Here is a 17,082-nt window from a genome sequence, read left to right as displayed (position 1 = left end):
AAGGTAGATCGCTATACGGACCAAGGTTCATTTACAACACATTATTCGGTGTTTGATAATGTAGTCAAGCTAAAGGCTCCTGTTATCCAATACCTATGTGATGAGAGTGACACATAGATCCAACACCAACAAGCACAAGTTAACAAAGGTATAGGTACTGGTTCACGACTATTAACGCAGTATTTATTCAACTGGTGCTTAATGGTATGGAGTGGGATTTTTTGCATACAGTGTTTATTATGAAGCATTAGAAAACAAAGTTAAATGAATAAGTAGTTGTTGTTTAATTTTGTGCCAATAGTACAAGGAAGTTAGCAAAGTGCTAAAGGATCATTAAAAATGTTTTTTTAAATCAATTGTAGCCAATGTGGTATTAGCAATATCAGTGTGGTAATCCTGTTGAGTCATTAACGTCATCTGAAGCCTCACTCGACTAGTTTGCATTCAGGCTTCACTCACTCGTCTGTTCATTTGAACCCAATCAACCCCTAGAAAAAAAAAGAAAACCCATCTTACAATTACTTATGCCTTCAGAGTAAATGCCATCCCCTTCCTCCCTCCCTTCCCCCATCGTCTCACCCCTCCTAATCCTCCTTACCACTAAAGTCCCCTCAGCGGCCTCCCTCCTCGTCTCTCTCCTCATCAGCACATCCTGTCAGTCATAAGTGTCTGGCCTGTATCTCCTTTTTATCGTGACATTTTTTTCTCTTCTACCACCCGTACCCATCCCCTTTTCCCCCATTGCCCTTTCCTCCCCGTCGCTTCACCCCGGCTTGCCTGTCTCTCCCCCTCATCTTCCTCTTCCTCCCTCCAGTCTGCGCTGTCAATCAAATGAGCCTGTTTTGTGTTTACTCTCCATTCGAAATGAAGCGGCAGCAGAGGCAGCATTGATCCCTGCAGCCATAACCCATGACACACCACATCCATCTCCCGGATTAGATAGAGCAGTCTGTTTTTGGCATTTTGTTGCTAAATCTCAGAGTTAGAGTTGTTTAAATGGAAATACAGCATGTGTGACGTAGCGAGTTTCCTGTTTTACCAATAACGGAAAAAATACATTTAAATTCTGCGTCGTCTTTCGTTCTTTCCCAACACTGATTATGTATCCCTGTTAATAAAATACGTTGTAAATTACAAATCTTAATGACTATGTGTAAAATTAATTAACTACCATTGAGGTAGTGGTAAACCAATGGTATCACATCTGGATGATGGGGAATGACTTGCTGGGAATCAAGCTATTTGTTAAACAGTTGTTTTAATTTAAGACAATGTTTGACTACATTCGAGGGGAACTGGCCGGAAGTTGGTCCGTAATTGTGATTAGATGCAGTGATGCACGTCTAGTTTCACCACACGTCTCTGAGACATGAGGGGGACAATAATGATAGGAGCAGTTTTAACATTATTCTACAGGAGGGCAATGATGTCTCCAGAGTACTTCATGCTTAATGAGTCCTGATATTTAACTAATTTGACCTGAGCCTCTGAGGCAGTAAATGGCTTTTCTACTCTCGATGGCCACTCAAAGTGCTTCATCCTTCAACCCTTCTAATCAAAGGCTTTTGGTTATCAATGAGGATCCAGCTGTAGAATGTATTCCACAGTAAAGGGTAACTGGGTTTTAGTAGAAAGGTGCTTACTGAACTCATGGGTCAAATCTGCATGGCTGACAGTGCTGCACCATGTAATGTTAAAGCACTGCCATCGAGTGGAGATCATGAAAATTACAGCCTTTGGTGCAGCTACTTGCATGCAATCAGTTTGATGAATAGGTTTTTCACAGTTTGTTTTCTTGCACTGTGTATAAGCCTCTAAACTTCTGAATGAATAGAGAGAAATAGAACTGAAGACCTCACAATGCAGAATAAGTGGAGTTGCATGGACTTCTGTGGTATACACTGGTTACATATTTAAAACCATGCATGGGTTAAGACACATTATAATCTGTCTTGTGTTTGCAGCAAGTGGACCTGGCCAAAGAGTTTGAGAGTTTGGTACGAGCCGACAAGAGGTTTGAGATCTGTGCTGAGGTCATCATGGGACTGGTCTGCTTCAGGCTTAAGGTAACAACAGACCACACGGAGAACTACTTTTGGGACTGACACTGATACATCTGTCTGTTCCATATTGTCTCACCCAGTTAAACCCTCTGTATACCTGTTGTAGATAGATCACATTGGACATGTACTGTACATGTAGATTTGAGATGTTACATTCAACTTCCTCTGTAGAAATTTTATCAAAATCACATCTGCCATTCATTTTTTCAGGAAGAATAAAACGTGTAGGTCTGTGAGTTATAATAATAATTATTAGTTCAGTGCATGTCTGAAAGCAGCTTTAGTCAGACAGACAAATCTGCAGATTACCACAAAAGTTGGTGGAAGGATGCAGACATTTTGAGTGTGGACCAGGGGACGGATCAAGGATTTTAGTTTTTATTTTCTTTACCATTGCAATATTGGGTGTTTTGCAACATTTTTCTTGAAAATACTGATATTTACGAGTGTGCAGATCCAAATAAAAATAAAAATGCAATCTCATTCTGCCATTATAGTTTTCAATATAAGTAAATAATTTATAAATTACCCACCCAACAAACAATTAAAGTTGAGTGCAACGTGAAACATTAGATGAGTGTCACATATTAGCTGTCTTTTTAACCAAGTAACCCTACCAGGCATGACAAAAATCCGAAACACTTGGCTTTGATCTCTTCCTCGCTCTCTCCTCTCAGGGCTCCAATGAGCTGACCCAGAACCTGCTGAAAAAGATCTCAAAGAGCAGAGAGATCCACCTGGTGCCTTGTCAGCTCTCTGGACGCTTTGTCCTGCGCTTCGCCATCTGTGCACGAACCACCGAGTCCTGTCACGTCCAACAAGCATGGCGGCACATCACGCAACTGACCTTTGAGCTCCTGCAGGAGGAGCCGAGCCATTGACCAGAAGGCAGGGGAAGGGCTGTATAATCTGAGACCCGATTGCAGGACCAAAGTTAGGATGAAAATTCTGAGTTTCAGGTTGTGGATGTAAAATGTCACAAAGGGAATCGAAACAGCTCACTTAACAGTCACATGTGTTTGTGTCAGCAACCAAGCAGTGATTATTACCATACTGATTTTTCTTTTTTGATTTTTGCAAACTTCTGACACATCTGCGAAGAAACCCAACTGTACAGAAAGAATATGACATGTTCTATCTGCAACTCAGCTTTAATCTGTCACTGTTTATGTCATTGTCCTCATTGTAATGCACTCCCCCCCGCCCCTCTCCTTGCTGTCTATGCCGCTTCTGTGTCTTCTGTGTATAAAGTTTGGTATGTGGGGTGAAGTCCAGGTTTTGTTGGGTAAAATCGAGGTGAAGGTTTCGAGTTTTGCAATGAATGTTTTGCACATTGTGTGTGTGTGTGACTGGAGTTCATGTGTGTCTGCTTTTTCTGTGGCTGTTTGTGAAGAAATGTCTTCTTTTGTAAAGTGGTATAGTTCAAGTGAAATGAATGGGTTGTGAAAGATAAATTTATCACATTAATATACATACAAATATTATATATACGTGATCAATGTTTAGGGGGCTTCATAGAAAGTTAAAAACGTCCAGCCTTGCTCAGCGTTAGCAGGTTACACCCCTCATATAAGTGCTTTTATTTATGGCCTCTTTAGCAAAAGCAGTTATGTTTAATATATAATGGCAGGCAAGGGCCTATGCTTTTTATTGTATTTTATTTTTTTACATAATTGTTATTGATTCATGTTGTGTCTTATGCACAGTGAGCAAGAATTTCCCACAACTGTAGCACAAGACAATCACTATTCCACTGTAAGTCTGTGGAATCAGACCCAGATTGTTACTTTTGGGCCACATGGGACCACTATTTATTGAGTGAGTTTATTCACAATCATTAGAATTATGCTGGGAATTAATTTGTGACGGACCCTTATGATAATCGCACTGTCCTATATTGTGTCTGCATTGAAACATGTTAATGATCAAATGAGTAGAGTTAAAAAAAATGAAAACTTGTGTAAATGGTGCAGTTGTTAAATGTGATGTAACGCCACTCTGTCTAATGCTGATTTGGTGGAGGTCATTCCAGTCAAATATTGTGCGACATCACCACACCTTGTCGTAAATTCATACGATTTTGTCCAATTCAGCTGCTGTTCTGTATCAAGATGCTTTTTTGGGCTTGACTGTGCTGCATGCAATGGAGGGGATTTGTTTTAATAAAGTCTGCTGTGGTCTGCACGCTGTTTGGATTGATTTTTCAAACGTCCTCTTTAAAACTTAATAATATATCAGGGTCACAAATTTAAGATATTATAGTGTGTGGCACTAGGGCAGTGTACTTATTAAATTGGTTAAGAACAGACTCTATTATAATATAAAGCAGCCTGCCTCACAAGTGCAATGACATATCACACCACCACACATTTCCCTTGTGTCATGATTACTACCATGAGGTTTTTCCCTGGGCAAACATGATCTCCCCTTGTTCTGTCGAACTCTGCTCCCTCAGTTGTGTTTCCATTTGTCCTCCACCCCCTGGGGTTAGGGTAAGATTGGGTTAAGGCTAAGGTCAAGGTTAGGGTGAACGCATCTTGATGGGGAGACGGATTTTGTTGAGTTCAAGAAAACCAATATGGTTTATCCTCAGTGAAGCCCTGTGCCCAATAGTCCCTTTAAATTCAATCCAGCTGCACCAAATGACGCACACTCGTTTCCTGGGAAAATGGTGAAAATATAAAAAAACAAAAAATCTTGCAACGTTATAGAAAGTGAAAAGAAAAATCCTGGAACTACTCACTCATCCGGATCTTTAGCTAAATTCAATGGGTTCTTCCCCAGGGAGTTACAACACAAATAAGAAACATATTTGGTAAACAGGCCGATTACCTGACCACTGATACCAATCGGAGAAAGACACTAACAATACACAGACTGAGTGACCAAGGTTTGGAAATGAAGAAGGGCAGAAACTATCAGAGCTGGCTGACTGGAGAGGACGGGCTGTGCCCCAGTCAGACTTTTATTTCAGACACTTTCCTTATCCAGCAGCACACACCCCTGTATTAAGAGACGCAGCAACCTCATTCTGTGCTGAGTATGAAAGTCCAGGGAAATTGTGTTAGTGTCCAGTCTGTCCCTGGGCTTTTTAATACAACAAACATTAGGGAGGAATTCTTCCCCAAATGTGAAAAATATTAATGCAAATTCAAAAGTTTTACACAAAGTGAGAAGTTACCCTCGCAACAGACACCAGTGGGACACAGATATTGGAACATAATCTACTTAGTGGAACCATCTCCATTTGTTATATTATATTTGTTGTACATTTTCTATGTTGCTGTTAGCACCTGTACTACTTATACTTCATATTATAATTCCTTTATTCCATTATCTTGATAACTATTGATGTTGCTGTTTACATTGTAATTTTTTTTTTGTATTCTTCAATTTGTCTTTAATATTCTATTTGTGCTCAGGCCACACATGTGAATGCTATGCCAGTAAAGCTTATTGAATTGAATTGAGTCATGTTTGAGTGAGCAGTGAAAATGCAGGCTGAAGAGTTCTGCTCTCCCTCCACTGCTGTGTGCTCAATTAAAGATGACAAGCATGGAAGAGGTGCACATACGCGCATGCGCACACACACGCACACACGCAGCCACACACACACACACACACACACACACACACACACACACACACACACACACACACACACACACACACACACACACACACACATGCACTCAGCCTCCTCTGAGCATCTTAATCCCGGAGGACAAAGGCCGGTGTTCTATAAATACAGATGAGGATTCAGTATTAGGTTAATTCTTCGCCCCTGATACTGTTCAACATTATTGTCCTGCTCACTCACTTGACTGAAAAGCTAAACTCAGATCATTGGCCAACTTTTCATCCAAAAATCGTTGTAGACAAGCAGAACTTATATGTTATATAAAACATGTACAATCATATACAGGTGGTTGAGCAAAATGCCAAAGAGGTTATATGGCCTGTCAGGTCAGAATTAATGGAAAACTCTGATAATGTTACACATGGGACGTATCAATGCTATTATATTGATACTGGTTCAAGTACTTTGATCGTGTACTTGACCTGTAAAACCTGTATGAATAAAACATGTGCTTTTACTACACACACTGTTCAGTTGGGTCGTTGAATTAAAATTTCAGTTCTTAAAGCACACACAGGGACGCTGGAATTGTGAGATTAGGATGAAATGGGGGTAGAATCTGATCATTTCCTTTGTGTTGCTGCGTAAATACATTTGCTCCTAAAAGATACAGCATTCAGAAATGTTCCTGATTTCACTTTTTCGTATTCTATGCTGCAGCCTTTGGTTACAATCAATCAACACTGATCAGTCTATTTGGAAATATACAAATTCAAATTAACTCAAGTATCCTCAAAATAAATCATCAAAATAAACATTTCTTAGATTCTATTCTCGCATCATTATTGTTGGACTGAAAAGGGTAAATATAAATTTAAATGATTTTGCTATAAGGCAGCAACAACAATACTTTCTCAATGCATTGCGCTGTATAAGGTAGAATAACTATTTACACAGTTTTGTAAAAATAAAAACTACTTAATATTGAAAACTTAATATATATTTTACTTATAGATATTCAATATAATTTTATATAACGTAAGGGATATTCACCATCTTGTCCTATATTCTAAAAAATTATTAGGATTCAAATGTGGGGTATTGCAGTACTCATATGCATATGCAACTATGATTACATAAATTATTATTATTAAGATGTTTCATTCATCTTGACCAAAGGTCCAGTGTTTCTTTCCATTAATGCTTTAGTGTACATTTCTTAAAACATACATTTGTGCTGCCACACAAATCTGTTTCCAGGGGTGAGAAATGTCTCTAGAGCTGCACTCGCTCCATCTGTCCACAAGAGGATGCTATCACACACGCTGGCAGGGGACAAGCTGTCACATCTCCCATCAGCTGGAAACCCCAACAGTTGTTATTGGTCAACCCTCATCCCAAAGTATGCTGTTGTTACTGACACCGACAGATACTCTTTAGGACCTGACCTTTGCATGGCCAATATATCTTTGGGTCAGATATACTACTGTGTACTGCTGTGAGACACTGTTACTATATTTGTATGCTGGGTTTGGACTGTCTACAGTAGATTACTGTGCCTTCTCCAAAGCAAAACAACGACAAACCTTCAGTGTCGTAGTTGAGAAGTAATTTAAAAAAAGTCTAACTGCTCTCAATTATTTGTGCAAATAGTCTTCAGCAAGTTGTATCCGCACGTGGCCCAGGGTTGAGGTGCATCACACTGCACACCTCAGCACATGTGACTTCACGACACATGTTATTTGCAGGAACTGAATTGAGAAATGTGAGAAAAACTAAAATGTTGAAAATGCCCTATGAAATATTGAAGAAAGGGAAAAAAGTGGATCTGTCCCCTGATTGGGATCAGCACCACATTTCAGGGGTTCTTCCCTGAACAAATCAATTTTGCAATAATATGTCCAGTAGTTTTTGTGAAATCCTGCTGACAATCAGACAAACGCTGATGAAACCAACCACTTTGGTGGAGGTAATAATGAAGGCAGCTGTTTTTTGACAAGGAAGAGTGTGGTTTTAAAAAGATGACATCTCTGGTTCTGCTGAATTGATTTTTTTCCACCCCAACTGCGCATTGTGAGTTCCACAGTTAGAGGAGGGCAATGCTAAATTAGCAGAGGTTGCACACCTCAAAGAGGTATAAAAAATATAATAAAGATCACATCCATTTGTCATGACCTGGCTCAAGTGGCCACAACAAAAGGGAGACAAAGTGGTGTAGGGTGTGCGTGAGTGAAGGGTGTGGTTGCAAATGTTGTACGTTGAAAGAACAGAACCAAACTGTAACTTGTGGTGCCTGGGGAGAGGAGCAGAGAGAGATTTATGAGGCAGGCAGGACTTATGTAACCTTCACACAATGGACCACAGGTGCTCCAGATCAGCCACCTGCAGAACAGACAGTTCCCTCCCAGATCACACCCCAAGAGGGCACCAGGGGCCATTACACATATTGGACATTGGTCGACAACACTGAAGGCCCAGTGTTGTATTGCAGTCCAGTAAATGACGTCAGCTCCACTGTTCACTGCACAGTGGGCTCAGCATATCAGATATCTACCATTTGAAGATGCTTTTTTCACTTGGGAGGCGTCAGATTGGAAAACATTAGAATCTAGCAGCAATCAGCACATAACTGAATCTGAAGTCACAACTACCCCTGAGACAATCAAAGATCATGTTACATGCTTAGCATTTAATGCCCTGTGTTAAACTGTGCTCTGATTGCTTTGAAGACTAATACTTTGAGTCCTATTAGGATAAGTGTTTCCTTTTTGAAAATTCAATACCAGTGTGATGAGTGTTATTTCACAGCTTTATGTGCAATAGTCAGGGTTGTGTTACATCTTTCCTGAGGATGTCTCTGAATATCAGTAAAGGGATATTTTCTACATTATGGCTGCTGCTACCATAAAGACAGTTTTCTACATGCAGTGGGCCCTGCTGAGTAAGGGTTGAGGTAGATGAGGGGATGGGAGCCGCTGCGGGTGATGTGGAATGCAATGGGCTGGGTTTAAAGTGCACCAGCCCACACAGCCCACACATTAGGGACTTGATGGGTCTCTGACTTTGGCAGAATGACTCTGTATGCATAATGTATATGTGCATGCATGTGTTTCTGGTCATGCATAAAACAGTTCAAAAATGATATATTGGCATTGGTTGAATACTAAACTCGTACTTTATGGGCTTTTTATCAGTGTGTCAATTTGAGATGGGATAAGATATGATACATAAAGATAAGATACAATACGATACAATGAGATATGAAAAGACAAGATAAAAAAGTCAAATTACTATATGGGGATAACAAAATAGAAGCATTATTAATAAAAGTAGGTAATCATGCCATATAAACATAAAAAAGAAAAAATAGAAATATTGAAATAAGGTAATTTCAAATGAGATACATTCGAAGTGTGTTAAGATAAGACAAGACAAGATATGATATAATACAATGCGGTACAATGAGATACAATACGACAAGACAAGACAAGTTAAGATGCAATCAGAGATAACAAAACAGAAGCATTGGTATAAAAAAGTATGCAATCATGCCATACAAACGTAAAAAAAACTGTGCAAGCAAGGATTTCACATAAAACATTTGAAATATTGAGATTAGGTAATTCCCAGTTAGATAAATTATTACATTATTAACATGTGTTAAAATACGGTAAGAAGGATAAGATACAGGGATACAAGAAGTGGAGCATTGGTTACAAATGATACAAATGATGTATAAACATAAAGAAACAGGATATATTGTAAGTAAGGTTGTACATAAGAAATTAGAAATATTGAAATCAGATCATTTTCAATTGAGATAAATTACCATTGTGTTAATTTAAGAGAAGAGAAGAGAAGAGAAGAGAAGAGAAGAGAAGAGAAGAGAAGAGAAGAGAAGAGAAGAGAAGAGATATAACATTATATAAATCATTGCACATAGTAGAATTGATATTGCACATGAGAGCATTTGTCAGTTTTGATGTGAGTGGTCTACTGGGAGTTGGCAGGGTTGATCATAAAGTCTGACAGCAGCTGCCCAGTGCAGTCAGAGTGTCCCACATGGGGGGGTACGTGTTCACCATCAGGGAGGATCACTCTCCTTTCTCCCACCACATCCATTGAGTCGAGGGGGCTTCCCAGAACAAAACTGACCTCCCTGACCGGGCTGTCAAGTTTTCTTCCATTTTGCTGCTTCCCCAGCAGACCACTCCACCGCCGTAGTTTGATAGTAGCCTTCATGGTATTGAATTACAGTGAACACATTCCATTAGTATGGCCACAGAATTGGATCAGCTTTCACGTTCTATTAAATAATTTTGATTATAGAATACATCAAACAAATTGCATTTATATTTATGGTTGAGAAGCAGACTTGTGTCAGTAAGACAGTAATTGTGAAGTGAACGGGTTTACCAAATGGTAAAGTGTGAGTCAGAAAGAGTGTATGAGCAAGAGCAAGAAATCAATTGGGAGAGAGATGAGTGAAGACACAGCAGACCCCATTATCAACCAATGCTAAAATTGAGATATTTGACCGATGTAGCCCTGGGTCTGGGTTCGGATTGGAAGTGCCTCTGTCCTCTAAGCGATCTGGCCACAACACGGCCACAACATTTCCTCCCCGGCATGTGGCGGGGGGGTTTAGTGCGTTTTGAAAGCACCACATCAGGCACACTCACAATTAGCAAGAACTTCTCCGGGCAGCTCTCCAGATCTCAGCTCACATTTAGTGGAAGTTGGTTATGCTGTGAGGCTGATGGAACCCTAACCCTAACTCCCAGTGAAATGTTAAGAACGGTGTACACCACTACAGCTTGGTCTGAAACATAAATAACCCAAAGTCTGAGATAACGTGGGTGCATTCTCCAAAAAGGAAGTATCATCTTATAGAAAGAAAAAATATGACATAATGGCTTGTAAAAGTAATGATATATCTTTAACATTGTCGATTGCCTGGCAGTTCATTTGATGGTGACTAAACAATTGACATTCAATTGATTTGGGTCTCATCCAAACTGTGGGAAAATGACATAGGACTGCTTATATTGGAAATAAAACTTTACTGACAAGTAAATTTATAGCAGGCCATACGAACAGGCTGCAGCAATGGGCCTGGTTCCACAGCAGTTAAAAGCATTACGATATAATGTGTCTGTGCAGAATGATACAGCATCAATTGTATTTTGGATTAACAATTTATTATTTTACTCAAAAAAACATAGTTACGCCAAGGAGGTTGTTGGGTTTTCATGCCTATCTGTTTGTTTGATGGTTGCTTTAGTTTGTAAGAAAGCTGACACAATAACAAGTGAACAGATTTCAATTTTATTCACTACTTTCGACATTGCAAGACAAGGGCGTTTATCAACATTTTCAACATTTACCCAGAGAAAAATCAGGCACATTGAGGGAACTGATGTCTACGATTGTGTGCAATTTGGTGCAGCTTGATTGAATTTAAGGGGACTATTGGTCCATGGTGGAGTTACAGTATGAGCTTTCCTGAGTGCCACTCTATTTAAAGTATCTTTTGAACACAAACAGGGTAAAGCATCACATTTTAGTTTATTTGATACTGGCATCATGCTGTGAAGCATAAGAAACTGGAACAGTGTATGAAAAATAGAGTGCAGTGCAGTGTCCACCAGTAGATCGCTTGGTTACATTGTAACCCTGCTTCTCTAGAGTGAAGTGAATATCTCTCCAACTCGTAAAAACTAAATATCAGTATTTAATCGTTCTACTGTGTAGAAAGAGAAAAATAAATTCAAGTATCATCATATCGCTTTAGTTGCCATGGGAGGGAAAGCAAATGAATCAAATTTGAGCCTATTTCATTATTCTGACACCATATTTTTAAAAACACATATTTGATGTAGCAGATGAAGACACTCATGCATGAGAAGGCAGGAGACACATTACACACTTCTGTTTATTTATATGCTTTTCTAATAAACAACAATTTGTAGTAAAGTGGGGAAGAACTACGTATTGACTGAAAATAAGGCTGGTTGACATTACTGCTCATAACAGTTGGAGTGCTTGTATTGGCAGGACTTCGATACCGCAGCTCCAGTTCCTTATGGCTACGGCACACACTCTGACTCCGAATGTGCAAGATGGCAGGGTTCTATATCCAGGACACCTCGGCTTAATTTCTGAATAACGTGTCGTCCACACTTTACACACAGTCTATTGCACCAACAAACATTGGTGTAAAAAAAACAAAAAAAAACTGGTTGTAGTCAAAATTAACCCTAATTTTTTTTGTTGTTGTTTTAAAATATTTTGCTAATATTCCACAAGGAAGAAAATGCAGTTCACACTTTTGTTGGATTTCTATGCAAACAGAAATGCCACAACTCAAGGAGCAGTTTAGTAGAAGCACTACGCCTCTGATGGATTGGTATGTAATCTGTATCCAGGAGGCTGAAACACATAAAGTTAAGAAAGTGCTCTCTGCCTTTCTTCCATTTCCTCTTTCAGTGCAAATCTAATTGCACTGAGAGTCTTGTCTTGCCGGTTCATTTACACCAGTGGGATTCACGTCTCACTTTAGGAGGCAAAAAATACTTTATCTTCATTGTTGTGCCATGATGCATCAAACGTGATACCATAAAATGGTGTGCCTTTCGGCATTCAATAAATTTGGTTATCAAGATAAAAATATTAAATATTAATATTTTATTATTAATATTAAATAATAACTTTAATTGATTAAAGTTACCTCGGGGCACCACCCTTCAAAGGAAGTGAAAAGATAGCCAATTTATTGATTAAGTCTCATAAAGGTTCTAACTACAAATTTGGAACTCTGATTAACAATTAAATTAATAACTATAACCAAAATTACCATATAGATAGTTAGCTAAGTTGAAAGATATGGGGTTCTTGACAGTGTAGAGGTTGGCGAAATTCACTTATGCAACATTAATGGAAAAACATTTGTGAAAGAAAAACATTTATTATGAATATAATAAAGTATAAAAACACAAATTACTAACGGTCTAATTGCTAAACAAAGATAGGTATGTGTGTATACATGTGTGTGTGTCTGTGTGAGTCAGCGTGCTTTCAAGATGGTGGCTGGCAAAGAGATAACACCCTTCCCCCACCTATTGGAATGTTTACGACCTGTAGAGCTAATGAGGTGAAGAGTTATGCGTGTGTCTGTGTGTGTGCCAAATTAGAGGAAGTTACTAGATTGGATGCAACGAAAGACTGTGAAGAGCATAACAGACTAACATTACTTTCTCAATAACTTGTACCCAAAATACCACAACACCACAAATCAAACTTATACACCTCACACAGAATCGAATAAACAGTCTTGCTTAGCCTAGTATAATTATTAAGCCCAGTTGTGTTACCAGTCCGTGGAAAGGGGAAAACGGAAGTTGCTGTGCAGTTCGCAGTTTTGTGTCGTCTTGCTGGTTTCGGTTGAGTTCAGTTCAGTTGCTGAAGTTTGCCAGCAGGACATCGAGTCGCTGCTAGGACGTTGGTAGAGCTTGGAGGGCGAGGAGGTTTCCTTGGTGAGATGAGCTGGAAGCTGCACCTTTGTGCTCCTCTCGAAGAGTTGGATGGGAAGAGAAGATGTGAGCTGGAGAAGAGGCTCCACAGCCTTCCCTCCTGTGGAAGGATCGTAGGAAGAGGCAGAAGAGGCTCAACAGCCTTCTCTCCTTAGAGGGGTTTTAGCAAGAGAGAGATCGAGAGCAAGAAGCTGGAGAACCTGGCTTATATTGGCCCGGTGACCTCACAGGTCATGGGGTCCAGAGTGACCAATGGGAGTTGAAACCTGTAAATGGTAAATGGTTTTGTATTTATATAGCGCTTTTCTAGTCTTGATGACCACTCAAAGCACTTTACAGTACAGTTTTACATTCACCCATTCACACACACATTCATACAGTGCATCTATTAGCAGCACTTTGTTGTTCTATGAGGGGCAATTCAGGGTTCAGCATCTTGCCCAAGGACACTTCGGCATGCAGATGGGGAAGACTGGGGATCGAACTGCCGACCTTCAGGTTGGAGGACAACCGCTCTACCCCTCAGCCACAGCCGCCCTGTGTCCCTGGGGGGTTTTCCACCCCTCTGTGTGAAGTTGTTGCCTGCTGGGAGACTGAGTCCTGGAGGGACATGCTGCTTCCGGCTTTGATGGCACATGTAGGCCGAAGTGTGGTTTCACACAAAACCATGGCCCAACATCATTCATTGTCCACTGAGTCAGTCATGAAATTCACTTTGACCGGCCCCATCAATGTCTTCTTTGTAGATGGTGGAAATAGCAGAAGACCACCCACATGCTGAAATGTTAAGGAATCTACTGTATGCATAAAGCAGCCACAGTGATGTGAAGCACAGCACTGACTCTCCTGCTATGAGACTTCAGGAACATATTTCCACATAAAAAAATATGACAAATACATGTAGGTCAAATACAAATTCAAAAAAGACAAAGCAGGACCAGCTGCATGATCTTCACACCCTTGAGTGTTGTTCACATTCCTAGTTATCGTAGCTCAGCGAAGCCTGAAGCTGAGTTCACTCAGGCAATTTGGGACTCTTAGCAATCTGCAGTTAGCCCGAGGCTTAGTTTTACCATTTGATTTATAACCCTGTTAAAAAAAACCTGAATCCTTGGCAAGGGTTAGTAACTTAAAACTGTCTTTCATGTGGTTCAGTGGCAGAGTATATCAAAAAGAAGAAAAATGTCATACTTAATAAATATGCTGTTGTCTATAATCACTCTTTATTTGTCTCGCATACAAACCTAAGCCTGATTGATATGCACACAGCTTGGTTTCATGTCCACTCCAGCTATTTAGCAGTGGAAATGCTGCTGGCACCGTTTTAGTTTGAAAACTCTAGGGCTGCATTTTAATCTGAACGGGCAGAAACTGAGATGTTTGGAAACAATGGCACAGACTCTAACATCGCTGATTGGGTCTTTTTGGTTGTAGCCTTTGCTGTTTCGTCAGGCTCCTATCACATGACTCCCTTTCGTCATTAGCCTTGGCTACGCTGTAACATCAATAATAATCAATCAGAAGCATTGCTGACGCTGTGTCTTTACTGTTGTGCAGTTACAATCTGCATTTTTCAATGATACAACTACTTTCATTGGCAGGAGACAAGCTGCTATTCAAGCACTCTGCGATTCTGTGTCCAGTGGGACGCACATGCCCAGTGTAGGAGAGGGGTCATGTGACATGAGTTTCCAGGTGGGTTAGTATGGACTGGTATAGAACTGGTACAGAGCCAAAATGCTCATGTGGACAGAGATCGTTGCCGTTTTCAAACTAAAACGTGTACATATGGATGTAGCCTAAGTCCTTTGCTCAGGTCAAACTTCACAAATGCTAGATCCTACTTTTACCATTATTTGTTTTTGTTATATTCTGCCTGCTTGGGGAATTTCAACTTCTTTCAAATTTGGTGACTTTACTAGGGGGTGCCCCAGTGACTAGTAAATTAACTTAAAATGTAAAGTTGATAGACTGCCTCCATACAGTTTGGGAAATTATAAATCTTTTTTAAATCCAATACTTCCTTTTGTAAATAAGAACGTCACTATTTTCTGCTTTGGAAATAATTGTGGCCTGTGGACATAGAGTGTAAGAGACAAGTTGGTGAAAAAGTATGATAGGTTATCAGTACCTGCTATAATAAAAAAAATGTTTGAAAAATGAATCACTTATTGAATATGGATGTTAATGTATGTATGTTTACAGAAAGTACTTGAAAATACAAACACATTTGTCTGAACACATAAAAACACTCGCTCATACGTACGCACCATTCACAGTAGGCTTTAAGCTCTCTGATGTCTGCCTCTGGGAGCAAAACAAACATTCAGGATTGTAGCACGATTTCCTATTGGCAGGGCAGCACTTTGCTAGACAGATAAATGACTCATAGTTTTAACTGTAAGAATTTACCATGGGAATAGGAGTTTGAAAATATCAACACATCCATGATTGTTGATACAGTACTTGATTCTGTACTTTTCATTACCCACTCCTCCTCCTGCTGCCTTGATAATCCGCCAACAGGCTTAAAAAATGCTTCCAATCACATAGCCTCAGATCTTGCACTGAACACAAAACACGCAAAACATTTAACAAGACTGCTTGGAAAACAGGGTGGGCCTCTCTGGCACAGCACAAACTGGTTTGAACTGTTTAAAAGCACAGGAACTAAGCTCTATAGGTAATAACACATCTGAGCAGACAAAAATGACACATGTAGTTCCTCAAGGCTCCATTATGGGCACACTTCTGTTCAATATCTATATGCTCCCAGTGGCCCAGATTATGGAAAACAAGAAAACTTGTTTCTATCATTAAACAGAGGACGCACAAATGTACATAACCATATCATCAGGGGATTATAATCCTATAAAAGTTCTTAGCAAACCCACTAAACAATTCAATGATCAGCAAAGATTTGATAAACAAAGATTAAAGTGAAGTATTTGTCAGTTGACAAGAGGAATAAAGTATTTTAAGTCAGAGCTCAGCCTTGGTCAGTCAAGTTAAAAACAAGAAACCAAGCCAGGAGTCCTGAATTCAAACAGGTACAATGAAAACATTACATGAATCAGTTTGCTGCCATCTTAAAACCCAAGCACTCATAAAGCACTGAATGGTTGGAGGCCTGACCACATTTCTGATCTGCTTTTACATTATGAACGAACCAGACCCCTCAGGTCGCCTGGTTCAGGTCTGCTTTCTGTCCGAAGAGTCAAAACCTAACATGGAGAACCAGCATTTAGTTTTCATGCTCCATGTGAAGAAACCCCCAGAGAACTGCAGATCTGCTGCAACTGTCAGTTCTCACTGCAGCCTGTTATTAAATTAAACAAACCACTCATTTCTTACATTAGACTTTTTTGAACATTTGTCTGAACTTGTCTGACGTTGCTTTTACATTTAATCTTCATACCTTTTATATTTGAGCTAAATTACTTGCAGTGCCTTGTTGTTGAAATGTGAATAAACTCCTCGCCACCGTCCTTTAGTTCAGGCCTATCTAATAAGAGCTGACTTTGTGATAACCTGTGCAGCAGATACTCAACCACTCTGCACTTTATCTTATTGATTACATCAATTAACCCACAGGCATTGCTCCGCTCTCTCTTCTCACATTGTTTCATGCATACTCACAATTAAACGTATCTATGTTTAATCATTAGACACAGACAGGGGAAGAAGGATCAGCCCTGCATCTTCCTCTACAGCTGCACTTCCTGAGCTGGCTGCTCTGTAGCACTGGTGTGGTGGGAGGGGTGGAGTTTGTTTGCATTGCTCCTCCCATGTTCCCTCACTCATTCATCTGTGTGTTGTTGGGGTACACAACTTCTGTTCCTCTGGGCCAATCACACAATCTCTCTCTCTCTCTCTCTCTCTCTCTCTCTCTCTCTCTCTCTCTCTC

The 17,082-nt window shown here is 39.9% G+C and overlaps 1 protein-coding gene across 1 annotated transcript in view; it reads left to right on the top strand.

The window, feature by feature from the left end:
* ddc (dopa decarboxylase) overlaps nucleotides 1-4,247 on the top strand; it is a 16,566-nt gene extending 12,319 nt beyond the window's left edge. The window contains exons 13-14 of the mRNA XM_035164837.2: nucleotides 1,965-2,066; nucleotides 2,741-4,247. Of these exons, the coding sequence (XP_035020728.1) occupies nucleotides 1,965-2,066; nucleotides 2,741-2,944 (306 nt within the window). The 3' untranslated portion in view covers nucleotides 2,945-4,247. The remainder of the gene's footprint in view (nucleotides 1-1,964; nucleotides 2,067-2,740) is intronic.
* The last annotated feature ends 12,835 nt before the right edge of the window (nucleotides 4,248-17,082 follow it).

The sequence above is a fragment of the Hippoglossus stenolepis genome, chromosome 8 (genome assembly GCF_022539355.2).
Source record: "Hippoglossus stenolepis isolate QCI-W04-F060 chromosome 8, HSTE1.2, whole genome shotgun sequence".
Taxonomy (NCBI): Eukaryota; Metazoa; Chordata; class Actinopteri; order Pleuronectiformes; family Pleuronectidae; genus Hippoglossus; species Hippoglossus stenolepis.
Note: the sequence above shows the minus strand (reverse complement) of the source record. Positions and strands in the feature narration are given on the sequence as shown.